The sequence below is a fragment of the Denticeps clupeoides genome, chromosome 3 (genome assembly GCF_900700375.1).
Source record: "Denticeps clupeoides chromosome 3, fDenClu1.1, whole genome shotgun sequence".
NCBI lineage: Eukaryota > Metazoa > Chordata > Actinopteri > Clupeiformes > Denticipitidae > Denticeps > Denticeps clupeoides.
This window is the reverse complement of record NC_041709.1, coordinates 19,835,784-19,855,998: the sequence shown is the minus strand read 5'-3', so window position 1 is coordinate 19,855,998 and position 20,215 is coordinate 19,835,784. Positions and strand designations below refer to the sequence as shown.

General features: G+C 41.0%; 3 protein-coding genes across 21 annotated transcripts in view; 1 reads left to right on the top strand and 2 right to left on the bottom strand.

Annotated features, from left to right (window-relative positions):
* cast (calpastatin) overlaps nucleotides 1-5,224 on the top strand; it is a 38,196-nt gene extending 32,972 nt beyond the window's left edge. For 13 of the 16 annotated variants that reach the window (XM_028970996.1, XM_028971005.1, XM_028970992.1 and 10 more), the window contains 6 exons: nucleotides 2,029-2,064; nucleotides 2,499-2,585; nucleotides 2,923-2,979; nucleotides 3,250-3,312; nucleotides 3,840-3,953; nucleotides 4,167-5,224. In XM_028970996.1, coding sequence (XP_028826829.1) covers nucleotides 2,029-2,064; nucleotides 2,499-2,585; nucleotides 2,923-2,979; nucleotides 3,250-3,312; nucleotides 3,840-3,944 — 348 coding nt within the window. In that variant the 3' untranslated portion in view covers nucleotides 3,945-3,953; nucleotides 4,167-5,224. The remainder of the gene's footprint in view (nucleotides 1-2,028; nucleotides 2,065-2,498; nucleotides 2,586-2,922; nucleotides 2,980-3,249; nucleotides 3,313-3,839; nucleotides 3,954-4,166) is intronic. The other 3 variants (XM_028970995.1, XM_028970998.1, XM_028971001.1) reach the window with 3 other exon arrangements.
* An 859-nt stretch (nucleotides 5,225-6,083) lies between these two features.
* Nucleotides 6,084-8,331, bottom strand: cd8a (CD8a molecule). 3 transcript variants are annotated; one of them, XM_028971009.1, is made up of 6 exons: nucleotides 8,228-8,331; nucleotides 7,558-7,881; nucleotides 7,157-7,261; nucleotides 6,949-7,056; nucleotides 6,706-6,745; nucleotides 6,084-6,614 (listed from the first exon to the last, which is right to left on the bottom strand). In XM_028971009.1, exons 1-6 carry the CDS (start codon nucleotides 8,271-8,273, stop codon nucleotides 6,566-6,568), a joined length of 672 nt encoding a protein of 223 aa, XP_028826842.1. In that variant the 5' UTR covers nucleotides 8,274-8,331; the 3' UTR covers nucleotides 6,084-6,565. The 3 variants fall into 3 exon arrangements, 2 of the variants coding, with proteins under 2 accessions (XP_028826842.1, XP_028826841.1); XR_003749022.1 differs by having other exon boundaries at nucleotides 6,706-7,056; XM_028971008.1 differs by having other exon boundaries at nucleotides 6,084-7,056; nucleotides 7,558-7,878; nucleotides 8,228-8,328.
* A 5,325-nt stretch (nucleotides 8,332-13,656) lies between these two features.
* cd8b (cd8 beta) lies at nucleotides 13,657-19,872 on the bottom strand. Of its 2 annotated transcripts, none has more exons than XM_028973667.1 (7): nucleotides 19,742-19,872; nucleotides 17,641-17,955; nucleotides 16,302-16,406; nucleotides 15,447-15,539; nucleotides 14,710-14,743; nucleotides 14,575-14,606; nucleotides 13,657-13,877 (listed from the first exon to the last, which is right to left on the bottom strand). In XM_028973667.1, exons 1-6 carry the CDS (start codon nucleotides 19,785-19,787, stop codon nucleotides 14,588-14,590), a joined length of 612 nt encoding a protein of 203 aa, XP_028829500.1. In that variant the 5' UTR covers nucleotides 19,788-19,872; the 3' UTR covers nucleotides 13,657-13,877; nucleotides 14,575-14,587. The 2 variants fall into 2 exon arrangements, with proteins under 2 accessions (XP_028829500.1, XP_028829501.1); XM_028973668.1 differs by having other exon boundaries at nucleotides 15,447-15,533.
* Between the last annotated feature and the right edge of the window lie 343 nt (nucleotides 19,873-20,215).

Genomic DNA, 20,215 nt, shown 5'->3' with positions numbered 1-20,215 from the left:
CGCACAGATTAACATGCACGTACAATCAATATTGGGACATGTTTATACACCATCACAACGGGACTTACAATCAGTAGTTACAGGGACTGTCCCCCCCTGGAGCAACATAGGGTTAAGTGTCTTGCTCAGGGACACAATGGTAGTAAGTGGGATTTGAACCTGGTCTTCTGGTTCACAGGCAAGTGTGTTACCCACTAGGCTATTACCACCCATGAACAAGATGTGCTTTAATTGTAATCTTTCATCTTTAATTTGAGGGTATAATAACAGTTTGTACAGGTCCTTCTAAAAAATTAGCATATTGTGATAAAGTTCATTAGTTCCTGTACTTATAAACATTAGACTTTCATATATTTTAGATTCATTACACACAACTGAAGGTAGTTCAAGCCTTTTATAGTTTTAATATTGATGATTTTGGCATACAGCTCATGAAAACCCAACATTCCTATCTCAAAAAATTAGCATTTTTATCACAATATGCTAATTATTTGAGAAGGACCTGTATATGTGCCCCCCACTTTTTCGTCATTTTCCCTCTTACTTTACTTCACTTTACTTTACTTGGCAGACGTTTTTATCCAAAGCACTACTAGCTATTAGCACTACTACTATACACTACTAGCTAGCTACACTCCGGCACACACTCTCAGATCTGCAAATGAAATGAGACTGAAAATTCCCTCTTCACGGGGTCTCAGTTTCCAATCAACTCTGTTCTCCGTTGTTGTCCCTGGCTGGTGGAACAACTTGCTCCATTCGACTAGCCGAGACTACTACCACCTTTAAGAAGTAGTTGAAAACCCACTTATTCAAAAAGTATTTCAGACGAATCTAACACTTACAGATGCACATGCACACACACTGCACAAAATTTAATTTTTTTCCTCGTCTAGCACTTTACAATTTCCAAGCATGTTCTTTTTCTGACAAGTTAGGCCTTATCAGGGCTCTTAGTTTTGTAAACTCAAAATCTATAGAAATTGAACGAGAATTGCTGGTGTCTTCCTCTTGTAAGTCGTTTTGGATAAAAGCAAGAAGTAAAGTAAAGTAAAGTCTTACAAGAGGAAGACACCTGCAATTCTCATTCGGTTTCTATAGATTTTGAGTTACAAAACTGAGTTACAACAAGTCCCAACTTGTCAAGAATAGAACATGGTAGGGAGCACTAAACGAATATATATATTCAACAACTCATGATACAGACTGGATCACGTCATCTGTGTAAACCGGATGTCAGGTGACAATGTAGAGATGAACCCAGTCACAGATTAGCACGAAGTGGGGAGCCGAATTTCACCTTTACTATACAAACCAACTGCTGATAAACAGCAGTTGGGAAGGATTCTCAGCATGAGTTGACATTCTCATTAACCAAGGGAACTTAATGCCTGAGCATCGGCAGGTAGGAAGTGATGAATATCTGTGAATGGAACCAGCTGCTTCCGCATTCCTGTGACCATCAACTGACCAATGTAATTCCTACACCGTTCTCCTAATTTGCATGTTAATACCCTCTGCTGGCCAGTGGTGGCCTAGTGGGTAAGGAAGCAGACCCATAATCAGAAGGTTGCAATTTGAATCCAAAACCGCCAAGGTGCCCCTGAGCAAAGCACCGTCCCCACACACTGCTCCCCGGGCACCTGTTATGGCTGCCCACTGATCACCAAGGGTTAAAAGCAGAGAACACATTTTGTTGTGTCACTATGTGCTGTGCCGTGGTGTGTCACATGTGACAACTAATCACTTTTAAATTAAAGGTGAAAGTCTACAGTTAAAGCACATCTTGTTCATTACATTTAAAGTTCATTGTGGTGGTGTATAGAGCCAAAAAATAATTGGAATTGTGTCCCAAATGTGTCCCCATTTATTTACTTGGCTACGTGTTCACAGTTGCACACAGTCAGTCTCAGCTGAGAGAGTTTGATAGGGCATGATTGGTGACAATTATGAGAATTAGGACTCAAGGCTCACAAAACACACACACCAGAGGACCTATGATAAGTGTTTAATTCTCTCTCATTACAGGCAGCAGCACAGGCCAAAGCCAAGCCTCCCAAGCAGGTGTGTTTCATAGAGACTCAGTTGTGCACACACACACAAACATATCAAGAACTCCTAACGACTACAATTTAGTACAACAAACACAGTAAATTAAGTTAAAAGACCAAGTGTTCACGGCTGGTTTGTATTGCCCAGTATAAACTGGCTAATGTGCAGGCAGAAACGAACACTAACTGATGTGACTGCTTATAGTGAGTCTGTGCACAATGCTATTGTTTCTGAACACAGGAAGCACTTTCACCAATGTCACAACGGACAATAAAAAAAATAGAAATGATTTCAAGAAAACAACAAGAGAAAAAAAAAAAAAAAAAAAAGGTGTGTGTGTGTGTGTGTGCGCCCATGATCCCAACAGTGGGGAATGTGAGAGTTGCATGGTAAAAACTGTAACTATCATGTATGTGTGAATGCGTGTGTGTGTGTTACACCCACAGCCATCCATGGATGACTCCACAGCTTTAGATCTGCTTTCCAGTGATTTCTCCTCCAGCCCTGCAGCTCCCAATACAAACACAGCCACGGTACAACACACACAGTGACATGTGCAGACATACTACCATGGTACAATGTTCTCTCTGTTTCTCTCTGTCGCACACACACACACATGCTCACATGCGTTCACATGCATATTCATAGCGCAAAACTACACAGCACCGCCTCAGGGCCTGTGTGTGTATGTGTGCATGCATATATGCAATATTTATCTCTTTCTGTGTCATTTCATACCTTTGGGGGTTTTTTTATACATAAACACATGGGACCAGTGATGCTGTGCATTTCTCTCTCTCTCTCTCACACACACACACACACACACACACACACACCGATTCACTGACTGTGTGTTTGCTGTATGCTCAGACCGCGGGTCCTGCTGCACAAGCGCCAGATGCCAGACCCAAAGAAGACAAATCAAAGGTCAGCAACACACAACACACACTCTACACATGCAAACACATGTAGGACGAAAGTTGACATCAGCAATATCAGTGTTGTCGCTGTGTCACTGTCCACTCAGCCAAGGGCTCAGACAGGTCTCAGAGGAACTAAACAGTTTGTTTACCTGGCCTGGATCTGAGGAAAATATGAACATGAAGCAGCAGTGTAGTTCATCTGTCAGGACCGTTTGTCAATCCAACAGCATGGTGTCCAAGAGATGAAGTAAAATCTGCAATCTTCTCATTTCAGGCCAAGACTGAGAAGACAAAAGCAAAGGTACATTCAAGATTCAAGATTCAGGATTCAAAAGAGGTTTACAACAATATGCACAGCATACAGTGTCTTGAAACTGTTTCACACAGTGCATAAAAATTACACATAAATATAAATAATTAATATAAATAATTTAACCAAAATTAAACTAAACCTAAATGTAAGGGAAAACCTCATATAAGATGCCTCAAAGGTGCTGTGTGTCAGATTCAGTATGAGGTAAACAGCTGAAATTGTGCAAATGTCAAAGGTTGCGTGAGGGAGAAAGTGTAGTGTTGTCTTTTAGAGATTGCACACTGGCACAATTGTGTTTCTCAAACGTTGGGCCAGAGATCATCAACTCTCGGCCACCAATCCAAATCCAGGCCTATTGTCAGTCCGTCCAGGCGGTAAGATTAAGATTAACAGATTCTGACTGGCCACAGGGGGAAATTCAGCAGCACCCAGAACCTGGCAAATCCCATGACCGGGCTTGTGTGTCAGTGTGTGTGTGTGGGTGTGTATGTGTGTGTTTGTGTGTATAAGGTGTTGGAGGTATGATTTTTTTAACCCCACCATTTTTACAGAAAAGCACACCTGACGACCCCTCTGAACAAGACACCAAGACACCAAGTCTGGCCAAGCCACCAAGCTCAGATATGGTGTCCACAAAACAGGGAGGAAAGAGTTAAAATGCTCAGGTGGGACTTTTCTCTTAGACACAAACACACACACACATGTGTACATTTAGTGTCACACAAAACACATTTTCATAGTTGCGCACCAAAAAAAAACTGCAACTTGTACCTGTCATATGTATTCTATTCAAATGATCACTATTAGTAATACTACGTGCACACACCCTTATTTGTTTATTTAATATGAATGTGCCAATATGTTGTGTGTTGCTGCAGGTTGTGTCCTCCCACTCTGCAATAAGAAATGAATCAAAAGAGCTGCTCAGCACCTAAAAAGAAACTGACATCTTTAAAACTCCAAACCCGCCCTTAATGTTTCTGTATGTCTTTTTGTTAGTCAAACTGCCTCACTCTTTCTCTCTCTCTTTCTCTCTCTCTCCCCAACACACACACATTGACAACCCCCATGTCCCATCGTGCCATGTGACCTCAGCGTAATGTCTCTGGTCGGGGATGTTTGTACGTTTGTACTGGGTTTGGAAGGCAGTAGTACAGTAGTCGTGTACAACGTCGACTTCCAAATAGGATTTACAGGAGTGTGTCTGGAGTGAACTGTGTACAGCACTGTGCAGGTTATAAATATGCCTAGTTTACATTTATTAAAGAACTGTGTCAGAGGTTTTACCAACAGTTGTTGCTTCGTGAGGATTCTTGGATGCGCTCGTATTTCTACGCTGTCACCGGTATATACTTTTTCTTGGAAGGGACTTTTGTGTTTTTGTTTGTGTTTATGAGAGGCGTGCACATGTAAGTGAAACAAGGAGGATGGGGCTTTTCATGTCTTCATATCAGAAAATGAGCATTAAACTTGCTCACTACTATGCACCAAGGTAAAGCGACCTCTATAGTGCTCGGTGTGTTGAAAAAATGTGTAAACAACAAAAAGTTGTCATTTTTTTAGGTGACACAAAACAGTCAACACCATCGACATGATGTTGATGCCAAGCCTTACGTTGCCTCTGTTTTTGAAGTGCAATGCTCTAAAAACTCTAACCAATGGACTGTATTCTGGAGATGGGATTTTTCTGATTAAAGAGATGATGATGATGATAAAAAATTGCATATTTAATTTTGTATAATTGTTGCAAAAAAATACATAGTAGGATATTGTGCGTTTCTTTGAACTCTAAAGCCAGGCTATTACAGCATAAATGGCACTTTCGGTTTTCTCATGACATACTAGGTCCGGGGGATAGACATACATCTATCTAATATATTTTGTTGCCATTTTCATATTTTAATATTGCCATTAAAATTCATGCTGAAAGACACCATTTTAATGTGGGGTATTTTATTTGAATGTGCGCTTCATCATGGACTGTGGAGTGTCTGTAGTAGCCTAGTGGGTAACACACTCGCCTATGAACCAGAAGACCCAGATTCAAATCCCACTTACTACCGTTGTGTCCCTGAGCAAGACACTTAACCCTGAGTGTCTCCAGGGGGGGACTGTCCCTGTAACTACTGATTGTAAGTCGCTCTGGATAAGGGCGTCTGAGAAATGCTGTAAATGTAATGTAAATGGGTCTCCAAACCAAGCATTTAGTACAGGTGTTGATGGTCATAAACACAAGACCACATGACCATCAACCTGCTGACACAGGTTCGCGTGTTGAACTGGACTGGACAAGGCAAGCAAGTCCTTTACTGGTCACCAGGGGGCGCAAGAACCTCATTTCTGAAATTCCAGTCTCCCCCCTCCAGATCTTCACAGAAAGAAGACTGTCCATGAGAAGACAGTGTGGCTTCTTATTGACAGCGCTATAAATGTTACATACACTTAAAAGGTGAGGGAATTTAGTATTAAAAAAAATGACCTTTAATGACCTTTGTGCCTTTTTAATCCCTCACATAACATGATCTGCATCCAGGTGTACAAACATATTCATTTCTGAAAGAAGCACTCATGTCTTTAGTACTTTTAGAACTCATTATGACATCAAAGCTGTATGTGTGTGTGTGTGTGTGTGTAGGGGGGGTGATCTTGCTATGTGCGGTTGACCTTTTTGAAAGTTATATCTATGTCCAAATGTGTAATCTTTCAGTTTTTTTTGCCTTATGTCACTGTCTATCTCTTGAGCTCCTAACCCCTCATGTGGTAACCCTTGGACACACAATTAATTCAAACACTCATTAATAAACAAATAAATATGTTTATTGCATTGAGGGTGTAACAGGCCAAACAGTAATCTATTATTATTATTATTACACTAAAGGCACTTTTATTACATAACACACATATTCATATCAGCCGGTTACATTTACTTTGCAAAAAATATATATAAATTCCAGATTATTTTGCAAAAAGTGTAATCAAAATGTGTAATAGTATTGTCCAGAAAATGTAAAAATGAAATAAACAAAGCGGCAGCACAGACAGACAGTTGAGCTGAAACAATATCGGCGGAGGATCATTCTCAGGTTTTTGGTCAGTCGAGGGGAAAAAGGCCTCAATGTGAACGTCTCACAAACAGAACAAATTAAACTGGTCATATATATCCAACGTTTTGGTACATTTAGAAATCTTTTGGTTTTGCTGTTTCTTTGCAGAATTTTCAAGTGCGTTTTAACACAGATCTAATTGAACTCATGTGTGGAGGCCTACGTGGTACCTATCAGACGTAGCGAGTGGGCACAGCGTGCATCCCTGTGCCATTGTCCAGCCTGAAAGACAGAGAAAGGGAGAAGTTGTTGAGAAGTTGGTGGACATCCGCCGAAATGCAACCTGCGCGCCAACCCGAGCGGCGACACCTACTGTTTCCTGTAATGATGGGGACACCGTCTGGTCCTCATTTCTGTGGAATCCAGCAGCAAAAGGAGATTAGTGGTTATTGTTCAAATTAAACATGAATTTAATATAGAATGAGCATTTAAACATGTTTTGAAGCCCATGGGCAGACTCTTAAACAATGTGAAATACCCTGCACAATTACAGAAAGAAAAGTGAGGAAAACCTTTGGCCACTGAGTGTGTGTGTGTGTGTGTGTTACTGACTTACTGCTACAGTAAATGATTGTGGCGATGAGGACCATGAGCAGCAGGCCACTGGCAGCCACCAGTGAGGAAAAAATATGAATCTCGCATCTTCCCTCAAGGCCCTTTAGCACTGGATGCAAAATATACACATAAACACATACAAATATATATAAAATTCACTTAAGTATACGTCTCTACAGCGGCAACGTAAGAAACCGAGGAAAACGAACCTTTTTTGTCTGGGAACTCACAAGGCGGTGCAGCAACAGTTTTGACTGTGGTGGGACGTGTTGTACAAATTGTTTGAACTTTTGCCGCGGGCGGCTCAGTTGGCTCTAACAGAAAGAATACGCAGAAAAACATTTTTTGCATACAATTAATAATCATATGTTACAAAATAATTTATATTAAAAAAAAATATATATATAATGAAATATGTATTATAATAATTGAACAAAAGTTGTGTTGTTCAATTATAATAATTACGATAACGACAATTTCTGAAAAAAAAAAAAAAAAAAAATCATTTGAAACCCCTTCGTCTGTTCTTCCCATCACAGCTATTTGGTAGTAATAATATAAAATTCTCCTCCTTCTTTATTTCCATGCACGTATGTAGGTGATTATATACCGGGGGGGGGCTCCAGCACGGTGACTCTGCCGAACTCGAGCTGGTTGTTGTTGATCCGGGTGCAGGTGTAGCTGCCGCCGTCGCGCCGCCGCCGGAAGTCGCGGACGACGAGGGACCGGCCGCCGCCCTTCGGCTCGATGTTGCTCGGGAGGCTCTGCACCTTCACCTCGTCGCCCTTGAAGGACAGGAGGAATTCCACGCCGCCGGCGTCCGTCACGCGGAACCAGTGCAGCAGGCTGGCGATGTCCTTGTCGCAGGAGATTTCCACGTCGCTGCCCTCCGACACGAACTGCGTCTGCGGAGCCTGCTGCGCGGAGCCGGCTGCTGGCGGACGGAGAGGGGGACTTTAGGCAAATCCATTCTCACCGAAACGGATTGTTTTTTTTTATCTATTGTAACACATGTTGCATAAAAAGAAAAAAAATGTAAAACGAAGTAGGATTGAAAATAATTGTAATTCTGAACATGGTTTTCTGCTGATTCTGTTCTCAAAATTGACAAATTTCAGAGGTAAAATGAAACAGTTTTGTACAAACAAACGAATAAATAATAAGTCGAACAAACTATTATATTTGGCGAAACGTTGTTCGACGTTATTCGCCTTTTTTTTCGATCTCGTGTTTTCCGCTTTAAACGGTCCCATGTGTCCCTGCTGTATGTGGACACTCACCGTGACGAAGGGACAGCATGAAAATGACCGGAAAGCACAGACGCATCGTGACCTCGTGTCCCGCCGCGGCGCGTCGCGCTCCTCTCCGGACAGACCGAAGGCGTCGGGGGCGCGCTCGCGCGCGCGTGCACGAGCGCGCCCCCGTTACTCGAGTTTTAATTGGGCGCGCTCCCGAGGTTGGAGACGTGTGGCGACACACCCGGGGTGCTGGTGGCGTTCGCGCGCTTTTAGTGGGAAATTCCACCAATTATCCCCTTTCCATTATTTCCTTCAGGATTCGAACCCAGGTCGGTGTTGCAGCTGTGGTGGGTTGTTCTTTTGCATTTGGAGGGGAATAAACGTGCACCACAGAAGTCCTCCACGGGTGTTTTGCACATCCACTTCAAATCGTTTCCACGCCAAACAGTAAGAATAAAACGAATTTTCTCTTTATTAACTTGTCATTGTCTCTTTATTAACTTGTCATTGTCTCTTTATTAACTTGTCATTGTCTCTTTATTAACTTGTCATTGTTCAGGCGAGCACGTGTCTGCAAACTCCAGTTTCCTCTTCTGTGCGCGCGATGCAGCAGGGTGGTCTGCAGAACGAGCCAATCAGCACACGAGCTGCACCCCACAAACAACACACACACATCACACACACACATCACATAAACATACACTCACACACACATACATACATATACATACATCTCACACACACACACACACACACACACACACACACACACACACACACACATACACATCACACACACATCACATAAACATACACACACATACACATACATATATACATACATACATACACATTCACACTCACACACACCCACTCAGCGCACGCGTGTGAAGGAGAGCCGGTGTGGATGAAAGTGCACCACCGGATGCTGTAGCGTGAGGAACCGTGGGTACCGAACACCGGACGGCATCCCGCCCCAGCATCACCCACGCAGCTGATGCCACTGAATACACACAGGAATAAAATCAATAGCTTTGCTTCATTTTGAAACTATAAAATGTCCTTCACGACTAAAGCTGGCAACACGGAAAACTATTTTATTGTTGCTGTCAGTATTAAAACACAGCCCATCATTCTGACAATAATAGAATAGAATGTTTGTATTCCAAAGCGGTTTGGCTAATAACTCAAGAAAAACATTCTTGTTTTTATGGTTTGTCGGGCCAAAGTAAATTAATGATACCAAGAAAAATAAATCAACCACACAAACATTTTAAGTAGTTGATATTTCTGCAGACAGCGCCCCCTATAGACCACCAGCCAGCGCGTTATGGGAACCAACTTGTATTTTGTGATTTTTTTTTTGTTTGTTTTCCAATTCATGACTTTTTACGATCGTTTCAAATGTAGTTTATTCTCCGCCTGTGGCGAAATTACGGAACAATATTCCACTCCTTTCTTTTATTTCACAACGTCGCCGTGCCGCGGCTCGAGTCTCGCGAGACTCGGGCTCCTTCAGTCGACGGTTCTGGGTGGAAAGTTGATGGAGAAAATTTCAAAATGTGGATGCGAGCTGGCGAGCCGTGGGCGCGGAGCTGCGATGCTGTGGGAGTTGGTGTTGTGGAAAAAAGTTTTAAAGTAGACCCTGGTTTTAGAAACTTTCTGCTGTTATGGATGTCGGGGGGTGGGGGTGGGGACCGACGTCACAGGGAGTACGCTTGCGTCACATCTTCGCTAACGTTCATAAATTCAAATGATTTGAGCACAAATCATAACATTTACATACATAATTATGCACAATTACATTGCACAAAAAAGGCTCATGACCCTTGACCCCCCTGCACAAACCGGAGCATAAATGGAATTTCCATTTTCGGTTAATTTTTTAAAATGTTACAAGAATGGACATGTGTTATAAAATCTGATGATTGTCAAGCAAGCTACTTCATCAAACCCTCTGGTTTTTAACAGTGCTGTATGGGTCAAAGGTTACAGACAGAGGCTCCAGTTTTCCAGCATGGGCGTCCTTATGTCCTCCCTTTCTTGCAAATCCCTTTCTTGTACATGGTCTCAAAGATTTTCATGTGTGTGAAAAAAAATGTTATTGTAATCACAGTGGTGAAGTGTGTGTGTGTGTGTGTGTGTGTGAGGGGATTCTGTTATTCTGCACTCCTTGCTGGTGGGTGGAGTGGAAGAACAGTTATGACTGGCAGGTTCCCCATCACTTTCCGACCCCTCCGTTTCTCCCTTCCTTACCTGGGGGACCCCTGTCTGACTCACCAACAAAATAACACCGGGGTCTCACCTCAGAGAGGTGTGTGTGTGTGTGTGCGTTTTCTCTGCATGTTGGAGGGGTTGACCTGGGGATGCCCAAAAGTGTCAGAATCCGGCCTATGTCCTGACAGAGAGTGAGTGGCCGAGGCCGCGTCCAACTGAAAAGGCCCCCTCAGCGGGAGACTGGTAATCACCGCGGTAAAGGGGGACAGGTCGGCAGGGAGCGAGGAGGCGCGTGAGGGGAATGGCCGGAATGCCTGGAAATCAGCCACGCCCGTGGTGAATAGGAAGTGGAGAGATGGAACTTCCTGAAGAGAGCAACAGTACGGCGGGGGAAGCGAGTAAGTGCGCTGTGCCAGGAGCACTCACACCTAATTTTTTGAACAGTTTCCAAGTGAACTGTAAGAAAGATAAAAGACAGAACTAAAGTAAAAGGAGAAAAAAAAAGTTCTTTTGAGGGGAGGTGTTCTTTAAAATATTTTCAGAATAAATTTTTTTTCTAGATAAAAAATAAAGAAAACAAATGCTTATTTAAAGAAGATAAAGTTTAGGGGTAAAACTGAGGATTAGTTTTGTTACACAGAGGTAGTTAAAATACACTTTATTTAATATGCCCTAACAAACGTGTGTGTTTGTGTGAGTGTGTGAGCGTATGCATTATGATGTAAATGTGATTTCTTTTGGTGTATTTTGTAACAAGAGAAGAACTACAGACCGCCGATTACGTCGGGACTCATTGCTCAGCAGCGTCACCCAAAGTGATGAATCTTCAGTGATTAGTTCAATAATTCTCCTTCTCATATAATAAATTAATTCAAACAGATGTATCATGTATCAACTTTTTTGGTGCCCTTATATCAATATCAAAGTGGTAACGCAACAGAAAAAGTTAATTGTTTTACTTGAAGGTATTTGGCGTGGGGAACAACATTGTCAAATGACCAATTCTTTTTTTATTATAGCAGACGTATAGTGATAATACATTGTTTCTTCCTACAAGTATGTGTTTTTTAGTAATGTGTTTTACACGTTTTAAATTGATTACAATAATTCTAATTAATTTTGACTACTTATGTGAGTGAGTATAAAAATGTTGTATAAAACGGCCCTTGTTTGTATCGGATGACAGTGATTTGATGTGACTATATTTGATGTGTGCATCTGTATAGACAGTGTTAAATACACAAGGTTTTGAATCTTAAATTATTTATTAAAAGAAGAATTAAACTAGAATTTAGCACATTATGATGTTTTCTGTGTGGGTATTTGTTTTTCAGAGCCCTGAACAGTTCAGGAAATTGATTAACAGCAGATTTATCAAAAGTCAAAGTCAATTACTCTCCCTTTATTATTTTAGTTTTTTTTTAGCATTTTTCCTTAATTAGATGATTGATTGTCTGTTTGATGGGCCACTTGTGGTAAGAAATAACTCTCAAGACACTACACATATGAGTTTTTTAATAAAATAAAAGGAATTGACTGCATCTTATGTTAAATTGAACCCTCTATTTATGCAGGAACAATGTAATAATATAAATGCTTCTGGTCAGATCATTTTTAACATTTTGTTGATTATTTGAAATTAAATCAACATACGTTTTTTCTTGTTATACTTTGCGGGGATTGTATTGAACTGGTACGGGCAGCTCATAACTTGACATGACATTTCTGTTTCTTGCTCTCTGCTCTCCACACACACACACACACACACACACACAGGGTGAGAGTGGAACATGGCCACCCACACACACCATTAAAACTATTGTACCTGCTCTATTTTATACATTTCATACTTGTGTTTCACACCGGCTATTTAATGCTCTCACTCAGTCTCTCTTTTTTTCCCCTGCCATTTTCTTGCTGCCTCCCTCTCTCTCTCTCTCTCGTTCTCTGGCTCTGCTGTGGCGTGGTTTGTGGTTTACCTGTGGTCTTTTTGTTTCAGCGCAGTGACGAGAAGCTCAAAGCTGAGCGAGTGATGTGAGCGAGATAATGTGTCTGTGTTCAGGGGTCTTTTTTTCTCTCTCCTCCCTTCCTCTCTGTCTTTCTCTTTCTTTCTCGCTCCATCACACAGGAAGGGGCTCTGTTTGTTCACACAGACCCCAAAAAGTCACTCAGCTCAACAGGCTGCTCGCTATTTCTACACTATTTCCAACTAAAACAGGTGAAATTGGTCTTCTTCAAGAAAATCTGCTTCCTGTCTAAAATCATACTCATGGACTCATGTCCATAATTTCCAAAATATGGAGATACCGCTTTCTGAGTGGCAGGATACCAGGAACCACCCACACCTGACCAAGTCTTCATTTTACCTGTTTGTGATTTCATATGTTCTTGACAATGGTCTATTACAACGGCTAAAAGAAATAAAAAAGTCTGTCTGTGTGACATTCTGTAATTTAAGCAGCCCTGAGAAACGCAGCAAGCTGGGCATGAAACAGGGGACTGGAGACAAGAGCCCATGCACAAACACATCTGACTCTATTTGATGAGCTGCTGATTTTCATTGTCTACATTATGAGCTTTTTCTTTTTTTCGTTTCGCCATTTCCATAACTCTGCCAAAAGTAACTGTAATAATAATGTTTTCAGTCATTTATAGAAAACACCTCTTTCTGAAAAATGTAGTAATTTAGTCAAATTAAATTATTTGTATAAATCTACTTAAAATGTACATTGTGTGTTTTAATGAGTATAGCTGTGTCTGTGTAGGATTGTGTACAGATCAAAGAAAGTGTCTCCTTTCCCACTTTTCCCTAAGTAACCCTGTTTTAGTAGCCTTGTGTGTAATACTAGCGTTAGGTGAGGTTTAGTAGATGAAGAACTATAAATTTCAATAAGATCCACAAGGTCACAGGTTCAAGTGCACCTCTTACTACTCCACTGCACTACACTACACTATATAGAATTACACTGCACTCAACTGCATGACACTGCGCTGCACTGCACTACCATACCCTGCACTACACAGCACTGCACTACAAAACACTGCACTCCACTGCCATACACTACATTACACTGCACTGCTATACACTGCACTACAATACATTTCACTACACTGGACTGCACTACAAAACAGTGCAATACACTGCACTTCGCTACACTGCTCTGCATTACATAGCACTGCACTACACTGCCATACACTTCACTGCACTGCCATACACTGGATTGCACATCACTCTCACACAGACACTCACAAGATACATAACGACATTTAAATTTATTAGTTCAACAAATCACTGATTAAAGGCATGCAAAAAAATAAATACATTTCACTTGAGACATTAAACTGAGCAAGATCTGGCATTTACAGGTACTGTATTTACAAGAAATAAGAAAAATAGCATCAGTCAACATGATGTGGGCTTCAGGAGAAAGAAAGCTTTCTGAGAGATGATGGTGAAATGGTGCCGACTGACAACCTGGAAGCACACAGCTTGGGTTAGTACGCAAAAAAGTACTAATTCACACAAAGCTGTGAGACTGTTCTTAGAGGAAGATCATGGCATGAGCAGTTTTGCTTAGGGTGACAAAACTTGTCAGGACATTCTTTAAAATATGCCTGTTTATTAACCTGCGGCAATTTCTCTATGGGACTCGTGTTTTTTTTTCACATGCACTAGCTACATAAGCTACTGGGATGTTTCGCAGTTTAAGACAGAGACCAGAACCCTCCACTGATTGAGAGTCTGTTAGCTGATGGCAAATCGCAAGCTTGCAGTGAGGTGAATACTCATGCCTTCCAATCCCATTCAAAAGTGCTGATGCCAGATCTTTCCACCAGTCATCTTTCATTCCGTCAGCAAAAACTGACAGCCGAAGTGCTTGCAACTCCTGTGTACCTTTGGTCTGTTGAAATGAATGTGTCCATTATCTTAATAATTGCAAGGAGTTAAGTGAGTTTAATAATGAGATTAGTATGACTATCTGCACAGCAATACACAGACATTTTGACCAATGAGATCCAAGAAGCTCTGGATTAAGTGTCTTGTTCAGGGACACATTGGTAGTAAATGGGGTCTGAACCTGTGACTTGTTACCTATTACACACTAGGCTTTTCCAAGCCCATATTAAGATGTCTTGTGGATATTTTCTGTTGTGTTGAATGTTCAACTTGCCTGATGCCACACTTCATCTCAACTGGTGTTTTCTGGAAGGAAACAGATTGTTAACACATACAGACACAGATACAAAAAAAGTGTGCAGGCATTTTTTCTAAGACACACACACACACAAATCTTAATGACACTTACTTCACAAAGTTATGTCGGCATTTCTTTGGCAGTCCTGCATCAGCATAAACACAGACAGAAACACAAACATCTTGATAATTAAGACTACCAATATGAGTGTCATTCACCTGCACATTTTTAAAAAACATGTCACTGTATTTTACTTGTTATAACATTTCACTGACTTGAAATCCCTCTGTGTTGACATTGTACTCATTCACACCTCTTAAAAAAAGCTTGCACATTGCCAGAAAATGAATTCTGCTGTTTAGCGTGGTTTATCAATGTGAAAAATAGGGCCCTACAAGCTGAAAGACCAGAGTATTGGTTGAATGAAAGGAGTGACCATGGCTGTTACATGTTGATATCATGTTATATTTTACACAGACATGTAGGCTTGAATTCTGAAATGACTGAAAAAGAAAAATGGTGCTGTGGTCTCTCTTTTTTTTCCAAAAGCTGTGAATGATTCAGTGATTATTATGGTTCATTCGAGCTTGGTGTTGTAGACTGGCAATCCTTAACATCTGCGAGAACACTCTAATAGACAACACCACACCCCCTTCTCCCCACACACAGACACACAATAAACATCCATAAATATGCAGGCAGTCACAGATACACACACACACTAATATTTATACACTTATAGTGTATTATATTCCTGAACTATAGCTTTGCATCAATGCTGTCACACAGACACACAACAAACGCAGCATCACAGCTGCGTGTGTGATTTGTGAATTACGGGTACTCACGACTGAAGTAAAAAAGGACGCCAGCTATGGTCAGAGCTAAAGCTGCAATGATTCCCAGAAATGGCCAAAGGATCATCTTTTCACAGTCTGTAACTTACACACACAGAAACAAATTAATATCATTAAAATAACAATCACACAAAAAGATTCATGAAAATTCACGGACACAGAACCTGAAAAAACAGAGGAACTGCTGTAAGAAAGAACTCTATAAAGGCATCATGCAAATGGAGTTTTTTTAGTCTGATTGTACTTTTCAGGGTTCATAACCCAACACCTCTGACCAAAACGTTTTATAAATGCTACAGATGCAGTTGTAGCTCATTCCTGACCTCATTGTTATATGTATGGGACTACAAAACGAAATGAAAATATCTCCAGAAGACCTGTCGCTATTGAACTTACGGCCAGTTCTTGTGTTACCAGGAAGCCATCAACCTTCTCTCTGCAATTTCCTTCCTTAAAAATGGCTTTTTTCAGAACAAAATACAATGAAATTATGGGTTGGTCAATTATATATATATTTATAACAATTAAGAGTACAATGTTTTATGAATTTCAATATATGTTCCCTTATATCAACCATTATGGGAATGTTCCAAGGGTTAATGTTGCACAACATTTCCAGATTTGACCATTAGCACAGAAGATTTCATATAATCTGTGTCCCAGAATGTGATCAATTATGAATAATTACTGGAGGTAGAGAATGAAAAAGTATTTCCTCATGGATTTCCTTGGATGAAATCATATGCCAAATGCATATGTATTTTACTGCATTTTGGTCCATCAGCCAAGTTTTGGCACAAACAATTCTCAGGGTTAAAAAAAAAGGACCCACATGCGCCATCTTACCATCTGCACGGCAATAGCTCGATTTGGAGCAGCAGGGCCGTTTCTTTGGTTTGGGCGCTTCTTCCTTGGAATTCTTGGTTGGCTGTGGGGCTCTTGGAGGTTTTTCTGATAAGGACAGAGAAGGATGGGAGGCATTGCTAAAGCACTAGGATATCAGCTCGTCTACCTAGTGTCAATAAACCATGATTTTCACATCATTTCATAAACTGCGTCTTCAAGCTTCACTTAACCAGATTGTGTCATTCGGCACTGAAGAACGGACCAACTCGCACCAAGCTGCTACGTAATTCTATAAAAATCCTTTTGTTATCATGGCAGCATGATTAATCATTATTCAAACAAAGTTTTTTGCTGTTCTTAAATACAATATATTTGCTGACTATAATTATATTACATTGATTATCAGAAGTCTTAAATCAGAAAAAAAGACATGTTCGACGTATTTCACAACTAATATATTACCAAAAATGTTGTACATGTCAGATGATATACACAGCTGATATATACAGCTGATGTGCTATATATCAATAAATCTGCTTGAAATAGCGGTTACACCTTAAAGTTCTTATTCCATTTAGCATGAAGTCCAAGAGAGCAGCTGTGAAGACTCACAACACATTAAAATACAACGTATAGCATTTAAAACTCTACACAAGGACACACTGGCTTGTTTTTATTTCTTTTTGGGGGGTCTTACGTAAAAAATGTATTATAAATGTTTAAGTACCTGTGGATAATGGAATATTTATAATGGTAGACCCTTCACTTAATCTCAGTAAGCAAAGACAAATAAGCAATAAGCATGAAAGTAAATAAGCAATGGAAACAATGGAAAGGTCAATTTCCCTAACAATTTTTCCAATTTCCTAAGATAGACATGCAAAAAATTATGATATGATGTTCCTCTCAGTGTGCTCTGTAACACTTTCGCTGTAATAAAGAAAAGTTTGCTGTTGCTTATATCAGTGTTTGTTTGAGAATTTCATGCCGTCACAGATCTCACAGGAAAATCTGATGATTTTATGAGCTGACAAACCTTTGGTCCAGCATAACAGCTGAAAGAAACTCTGTTTAGAGGAATTCCTTCCATTATGAAGCCCGGACGAAGGTATTTTTGACATTACCTGCTGATGCCAAATTTGTATGCAGATCAGAAGAAACATGAAATAGAGTGACCGGATCCCTCAGAGCAATCTCAGTTGGAATCTGCCTGCGTTAAGTTTAATGTGGAAGTACATGTATTTGCAGGTTGGGGATTCGGTCGTGAAGGTGGAAGGGTTAAAAAAAAAAAAAAAAAAAACGAAGAGATGGAGATTTGGAAAACAAGGTGTTCACCCACCCCCTGGTCGCAGCATATATCCAGGCAACATTGTTCCGTCCACCATGCAGGAGTAGAAACCGGCGTCTCGTTCTGTGATGTTCTTGATGCGCAGGGTGGAGGTGCTGCCTGTCCAGGACGGCTTCAGGTCGATGGCGAGTTCCCCCTGAGCCGGCAATGCCTTGTCCAGCAGAGTGTGTGTCATGAGAAACTGGAACTCAGAGGTGCTTCGGAGCTGCCGGAACCACATTACGAACTGGCAGCTCTTGGTAACGCATTCGCACTGCAGCATCTCAGAACCATTCAGGTCGGGGTACCTTACTGTCACAGAGGCAGCTAAGAACGGAGACAGACAGAGAGACAGTGAGGGAGGATTAGAAGGGAAGTGAGAACGGAACATCATCTGGACACGAACAAACGGAGAAGGTACAACTTCCCTTTGTCTTTGGGATACCAGCTGATCAAGACTGTACTTCAGCATTTTTAAAGCTGACCCCAGCCCCTGCCCCAAAAATGACCCAAGGTGACCTGTTTATTTTCTCACTGTAAGATGTAAGGAAAATGCGGCCACTTGAAGAAAAATGGCACAATGTCAATTAAAACAAATGAATATATTACACTCAGTGGTCAGTTCATTTCCAGCTAACTTAACCAGTGGGAGCAAACATGAAAACTCTGGTAAAGCCAGAGCAGGAATTGCCTCCTGACTTTAGCCGCGCACGACAACTGTAGTTCCAAACAGTGGGTCACCAGAGTGTTCAGCATGGAAAATAAATACATATATATAAATATATGTATTTATGTAATATATATATATGTACTGTATACAGTGCTGGTAGTGTTTTTCTTGGTGCCGGTCCCAAGCCTGTGCAAATGTCGAGGGCTGCATCAGGAACGGCGCATGAAAAAACTGTCGCCAAATCAATCATGCGGACAACCAGACCGGTTGATCCACTTCTGACTTGCAGCCGCCGAATGGACACGACCACTGTGTCCTTTAATCAGCTTTACTGTTCCGTTCCAACCACCGGGACTGGGGTCAGGTGCTTGGACCCGGGGTTTTCCTGAACCGCTGTGCGTCTGGGAAATATGTGTTCGTATTCTGTTCATTTACCCACTGTCAGTGATAAAGGGTCGTTTTGACACTACAGTTACAGACGTCCTGCAAGGGAATATTTGTGTGGGATGTTTATGTTGCAAATGTTAAACTTTTAATTCATGCATTTACTTTTTTAAAGCCCTTCAAATGTCAGAGAGCAGAGCGAATGAGAAAACTGAACAATTTACATAGAAAATGTAGGAGATTTTACACGAGATTTGAAAGACAAGAAACGGAGAGAGGGTGTAAAGGACCGTAAGAAGGCCTTGCGAAAGTCGACCCCAGTTAAGCAACGCTCAGCTGTGATGTACTTTATTTCCACCCAAACATCCTACACAGTCACCCCATGAGTTACAAAACACCATAAAATATATTAAGATAATTCAGAATAATTCTGATATTTCAGAAATAACGGTGTTTCTGAGTCTCGTAACAGTCTCGTTCATTTTTGGGCCTCTAGGAAAAAAGCCGCATCATTAGAAACGTGAACGTTTTTTTAATTTTAAGACCTGATAGTTTACACAAACAGTGTTCTCAGGCATCTGCCTGTCAAGTCATCACTTACCTGCTGCCCTTCAATTTCAAGATTTAATGTGTTACATTTCTATAATATGGTAAATGTACCATATTATAACACAGTATTAATTTATTTTTGTCTATTAAATGGTTACTTCAACATATTGTCTTTATAAGTGACACAAAACATTTTTCATTAATGGATCTTTCTCCAAACAGATAATTCATTAATTCAGTATATGGTGACTTTATAACTGATCAAAAAATGTAAACACAGATCTCCATCAAATGCACGAGCCGGTGCCATTACAGTGACAGAGTCTACAAGAGTCCGAATTTAAAGTTTCAGATAAAGAAACGGGTGGGATTCGAGATTAAAAATGTAAAAAAAATGCAGCGAGCCTGAAGTTACGCTGGGTTCCATTTGGGCCTGTTGCTTTGAGGAGCACGTATCTTCTCTGTGTGTGTGTGTGTGTGTGTGTGTGTGTGTATACAGCGAGAGATTACCTGCAGTCCACAGTCCCAGTATCATCCACATTAGGGTGACGCTCATGTTTAGTTGTCCTGAGGAGCTTTGGCTGGTGAAGGTGTGTGTCAGGGGGAAGGGCTCTCCTTCTGTCTCTGTCACGCCGTCCTTCAGAGAGGAACTGGAGAGTGTGAGCTCCAAAACACACCCTCTTACTGAGAGCCTATCATGACGTGAGTCATACACACACACACACACACACACACACACACACACACACACACACAAATACTAACTGCCACACACTACTACAGACACATAGTCATCACACAGATACACAACTACCACTGAAAATGCACACAGAAGTGTGTAGGTTTCAGAAGATCCAGTACCGAATGATTCACTGAACATGAGACAGTTCAGAACTCCCCAAGAACACACACTTTCATCACAAACGCCTCCTGTCAAAGAATAAAAAAATGTCAATCAAATAGCCAAATTTACAGGTTTTTACA